The sequence below is a fragment of the Triticum dicoccoides genome, chromosome 2B (genome assembly GCF_002162155.2).
Source record: "Triticum dicoccoides isolate Atlit2015 ecotype Zavitan chromosome 2B, WEW_v2.0, whole genome shotgun sequence".
Classification (NCBI taxonomy): domain Eukaryota; kingdom Viridiplantae; phylum Streptophyta; class Magnoliopsida; order Poales; family Poaceae; genus Triticum; species Triticum dicoccoides.
In genome coordinates this window covers 553894370-553899657 of record NC_041383.1, presented here as the reverse complement: position 1 = coordinate 553899657, position 5288 = coordinate 553894370, and the positions used below count along the sequence as shown (strand labels likewise).

At 47.4% G+C, this 5288-nt stretch overlaps 1 protein-coding gene across 1 annotated transcript; it reads right to left on the bottom strand.

Moving 5' to 3' along the window:
- Positions 1-215: 215 nt before the first annotated feature.
- On the bottom strand, positions 216-5086 carry LOC119364808 (magnesium transporter MRS2-C). Its single transcript, XM_037630342.1, has 5 exons — positions 4460-5086; positions 3600-3728; positions 3163-3501; positions 3010-3057; positions 216-1526 (listed from the first exon to the last, which is right to left on the bottom strand). The coding sequence occupies exons 1-5, from the start codon at positions 4994-4996 to the stop codon at positions 1293-1295; spliced, it is 1287 nt and encodes a 428-aa protein (XP_037486239.1). The 5' UTR covers positions 4997-5086; the 3' UTR covers positions 216-1292.
- Positions 5087-5288: the final 202 nt, after the last annotated feature.

Sequence of the window (5288 nt, the reverse complement as noted above, 5' to 3'; positions counted from 1 at the left end):
GGTGTCCGTGAACAAAACCAGACGTGTCACGCACAAATGTGGGATGATGTTAGATCAGTTTTACTATTTTTCAAACATCTTGGAGATGCCCATGCTTATCAGACGGTCCAGACGTGTGAAGCTAACCCACTGAGACAGGAAGCTTCAAAATCGTATCAGATGCACACGCTACAGCCAATGCAGCCCCAACATTGTGTATCTTCACTGGAACAAAGGAGAAAAAGTATGTACAATTGCACGCCAGCGAAGCTGGAAAAATGATGAACTGCCGAATGCTGCTTTCTGCAACATGCGGCAGAAGGTTGCAAGAATACATTTTTTTTTTGAAGCACCACATGCCATTCATATAGCAAACAGGAGTACAACACATGTAGTAGCACCCAGACGAAGGACCCAGAACACACAGGTGTCCAGAACATAAGCAGAAAACACCCCAGAAAAAGAAACAAGATTACAATCAGGCCCTTGGGGGTCCCTGCACAACTCGTCGTCGACGCCCTGCATCGCCCGTCACCGCCGCCGAAGCACCGTCGAGGGAGAGGAAGACGAACGCCCAACACGCCGTGATCCGACGAAGCACCATCGCATGAAAAGCTTTGTGAGCCGAATGAGCGACCCACCGCGAACGGCGGGTTCGAGAGCACTGTGGCACGTCGGCCGGGACCAACCCCATGCTCGCCGGATCGCAAATCCGCCAACTTCGAACAACAGGGTCGAAGAAGGCCGAATCCGCCTCCCGCTAACCACAATCCCTGCTCCGAAACACCCGCGTACCTGAGATGGCCACCGCTGTCGCCATCGAAGAAGACGACCCGCGGAGGCCATCGAACTCCTGTACAGCCATCCTCGGCTTCCCGTCGGCGCTGGAGGAGACGCCGCCGTGACGCGGCTAGCCAAGGAAACAAAAGCCTCGGCAGGGTCGTCGCCGCCAGCACGCCAACCCTGCATGGCACACCATCCTCCCAGATCCATGGCCGACGAAGGACAGCTCCGCGTCTGAAGGGATCTGGAGGAGAACTTATTCAAACTCCGCCGTCGAGCACACCAACGAAGGCGAGCGACGGACGGCCGAAAAACAAAACAGCAAGGCCCTAAACCTACTGCTATACAGCTCCGCGCCGCTGGATCCGACGGTTTCTCACCCGCCGACGAGCACAAGGCCCTCGACGGGGAGAAATCGCCAGATCCAGTGCCGGAAAACCAGGACTCCTATGGCCGCCTTTTACTGTAGAGAAGGGTCGAGAGAGGAGCCAGGTGTGGCTATGACTATGCTGTGGTTGCAAGAATACATTTTACAAGGGGAAGAACCTTCTCTTCTTAAAGTACCACAGGAGGCAGGCGAATATGACCGCGCCACAAACACCTGTTATGATGAGCGTCCACTCGAAAGCGTGAGGCACCTTAAGCACGGCGACCCCCTCAAAGTTCATGCCAAATACCCCAGAGACAACCCCAAAGATGGCTACCACAAACGTAGCGGTGGTCAGCAGCAGCTCGAACTGGATCAGTTGGTTCCGGACATTATCCTGCGATAACAGCATTCGTGATGATCATCATCAAAGCATTTTTTCAGTCAAGATCATAAAAAATGGCAATCAAACACATGAAAGAACACCCTATTCTCTAGTTTTATTACTGAACCTAACTACAGTTTGTTGTTCCTGGTATCCAAGATAGTCTTAAACGTCTTTAAAAAAAAAAGAGATAGTCTTAAACCATGAACGCATCTACCACAGAGAAAAATATGACAGGCATTATGTATGTAATGTGTCAACCATCAGCCATCACCAGCCATTGTAACATGACAACCACATATCAACTTGCTCCGAAAGAAAGTTTTTCATTGGTTCCACATTTGTTATAACTGTCAACTAAGATAGCCCTTTCCCTTTATTCTATCCTTTTATCCCCTTCATGAAACAAAGTTGTTTTGTCCAAAGGTTACTCCCAGCATCAAATGACTGGTCAACTGAAACTAGTACTCCCTCTGTAAACAAATATAAGAGTGTTTAGATCACCAAAATAGTGATCTAAACGCTCTTATATTTCTTTACGGAGGGAGTATCTCGTCAATCTTCTTAAAAAACTAGTATCTCATCAAGTCATCAGTGCACTTAAGAAACTAGAATCTCATCAGTGTTCTTAAGAAACTAGCATCTCATCAATGTTCTTACGAAACTGGTATCTCATCACACCAGGTTATCAGTGAGTAGTGACTACTCCCTCTGTACCGAAATACATGTCGCTGGATTAGCTGAACTTGAGCTGCTCCAGCGACATGTATTTCGGAACAGAGGGAGTATATCAGATCAGCTACTGCTTGTCCTAATTCCGGAACAAAAGAGTGGTCAAAGAAAAAAATGTCTAAACATATAAGTCTAATATATGATAAATAAATAAATAAAGCCACAGCAAGTATTTTCTAGTACCAGGCTATAATTAGTGTATTAACTTGTGTTACTTGTCAACCATTTATTGTTTACATTTAGTACTCCCTCCGTCCCAAAATTCTTGTCTTAGATTTGTCTAGATACGGATGTACCTAATACTAAAACGTGACTTGATACATTCGTATTTAGACAAATCTAGGACAAGAATTTTAGGACGGAGGGAGTACTTACTATCTTGCCTGTATCATCCTGATGTTCCCACAAACAGTAAAATACAAGTTATTCAACCTTGCTTACTAATGTTTATTTCTAAGTTAACTTATCATTTCATTTGAGTGGGGGACAACAACTATTATGTCTGTCAAACTGAATCTCTTTGTGTGTTTTAATTACAAGATAAACAGTATTAACTATCCAGAAATGTGTCACTGAGAAACTGCATATCAATCTCGTAATAACACATGGTAACCGGCATATCATTTTCTCGCTTTCGTGTAGAACCAGGCAAAGTGAAACTTGCTGATTTGAATGAGAAACAACTTTTTTGAATGTGATTCTTTATCTGAACGTTGAGCAACAGGCATGACAAAAGATAAAGTATGAAATCAGGGGAATATACCAGCTGGATATTGATGAAATCCTCTGTGTCATCAATATACTCCTTCAGCTGGAAAAAAGGAATGTAAATAGCAAAATTGTCAGCCAATGTATTTCTTAAAAGAGAAATCAAACTGAACAAGAGGCTAACTAAAAGAAAGTTCATGCTTTGTACCGAAGTTAATTTGCTGAGAGTGTAGTCAATAACCACAAAGTAAGCCTCCAGCAACATTTCCAGCTCTTCTATGTTATATTGACTGCTCTCTGAGCTCTTGAAGCTGCTGTGCCTGCTTCTAGCAAAACTAAATTGCTTCTCAAGCCGCCGGGGCGCAGGGGGCGACGAAACTGGTGAAACTGGAGCAGAGACGGATGCACCAAAGACATTATTTCCAGCAATTCCTTGAAGGCCCTCCTCGTCCAATGATGATGCTTCCATCCTCATCTTCTTTTCCGTGAGGTACATTTCAGCCATATCACCATCGTCGTCCATCAATTGCTCTATCTCATCTCTGACCTTAATGGCGAAAATTGGACATTTCTTAAGACTGGAAATGGATACTGTTGACAACCTAACTAATAAGAGCAGTAAAAACATAATGGAAGTCCATTTACCTTTTGGACCCTCCTAGTCAATGCAACCAGCTTGCTCTTTAGGCGTCGAGCACGCTCCAAGTCAAGGGTGCTGATTTTGGCCGTTAACTCATCTAGCAGTGGATAAGCTTCAGCCTCCAGCTCGACAGCCTGATAAAATTTGCAAGCATTTTTAGTTCTCCAATCAGATGCCAAATCATTATCCTTGAAACAGCTCAGAAAGTGGGAAACTTAAATTGATCATCACATGATTTGTCAGCTGATACCCAAATTTGTAATGTGTGGCTTCATTTTCATCGATAATTGGTGGTTATGGACTTATGGTCAATTCAATTTTCTGGAAACCAAACAGAGTAAAAGAAATTCAGACCAACAATGGTTGACACAGAACGATGCTACATTCGTAATAGAGTTGTCAACTTGTCATTAAGATAAGAGGCTGGGATATGTGGCAAACTGAACTTCCTATGTGGTGGATAATCTACTCCATAGCTTATTTCACCATCAGATACCTTCCTGTCAGTAATAGAATACGATCAATAGGAAATCTATTCTTTTCAGAGTACAGTGTGGAACTGTGGATGTTAAGTACATCATACTAGGATATGACTGTTCAACCAATCACACGGTGTAAGCAATGACACACTCTATATGGAATACTAGCCCAATGTAAGAATTCAAATTAACAATTGAGAACCATCATTAATTCAATCATCACATGCTCCCGAAGGACCGGAACTATCAAGCTCATCATGCACCAAAACTGTACGCTGGCTAATAGATTACTACTCCATTAGTTGAGACAGGAGCACAAGTATATTCTACACCATCTAGTAAATTACGGAGTAGAACCCAAAGGTCTGTAGAGCGCTGTGTGGAACCTGAGCGTCTAGGAAGGAGCAGGCGGCTTCGAGCGCGACCTCCAGAGCGATGAACTCGAAGGGCAGGTCGTCAGCGCGGTCCACGAGACGGCGCTGCAGCTCGTCGACATACCTCCGCACGGCCTCCTCCGCAGCGGCTCCGCCGTCGGCGTCGGGGTCGCGCAGGACAAGCGCCTCGTCAGCGGTGATGATGCACCGTATCCGCTCGAGGTTGCAGACGACGGCGCGCTCGCGGCCGAGGATGGCGGAGGGGTAGACGAAGAGCGGGTCGAGGAGGCGGAGGTCGCGCGCGGGCAGGTCGAGCCGCCGCATGAGCGCCGGCTTGGCGACCTCCACCGCCTCGGCCGCGCCCGTCGCCGCGTCCACCCGCACCCACGACCGCCGCCCGCCGCCGCGCTTCTTCAGGCCGTGGACGTCGATCGTCACGCCGCCCCCTCCTCCGCCGCCGCCTGGCGCCGCGGGCTTGCCGCGGCGGTGGGGCCCGTTCGAGGCGGCGCGGGGAGGGAGGAGGAGCCGCTCCTTGGGGTCCTGGTCCATGGTAGCCGGGATCTGTGGTGGGGGCGGCGTGCCAGTGACGGGCTAGGTAGGTAGGCCGCGGAGGAGGTGGAGTGCTTGTGTGGAGAGGAAGGGGTCTCCACGGGATCAAGACGAGGGAAGAACATCACATATGATTCTCGATGGTGGGCTCGGGTGGGCATGCACGTGACGTGGTACCTTCCCTGTCGTTGGATTCACCAGATGTTTCTTTTTACCACGGTCTTCGGTTCTAGGGTTATTCTCTAGTTATTTTTTTGGTTATTCTCTAGTTCATCGCCATGGTTCCATGTGC

Bases quoted from the DNA above. Each gene is read 5' to 3' on its own strand.
- LOC119364808 (XM_037630342.1), bottom strand. From the start codon at position 4,996: ATGGACCAGGACCCCAAGGAGCGGCTCCTCCTCCCTCCCCGCGCCGCC. The intron at 3,058-3,162 runs GTACAAAGCATG...CCTTTTTTCCAG, and splicing joins CTCTCAGCAAATTAACTTCG to CTGAAGGAGTATATTGATGA. The intron at 1,527-3,009 runs GTATATTCCCCT...CTGTTATCGCAG, and splicing joins ATTTCATCAATATCCAGCTG to GATAATGTCCGGAACCAACT.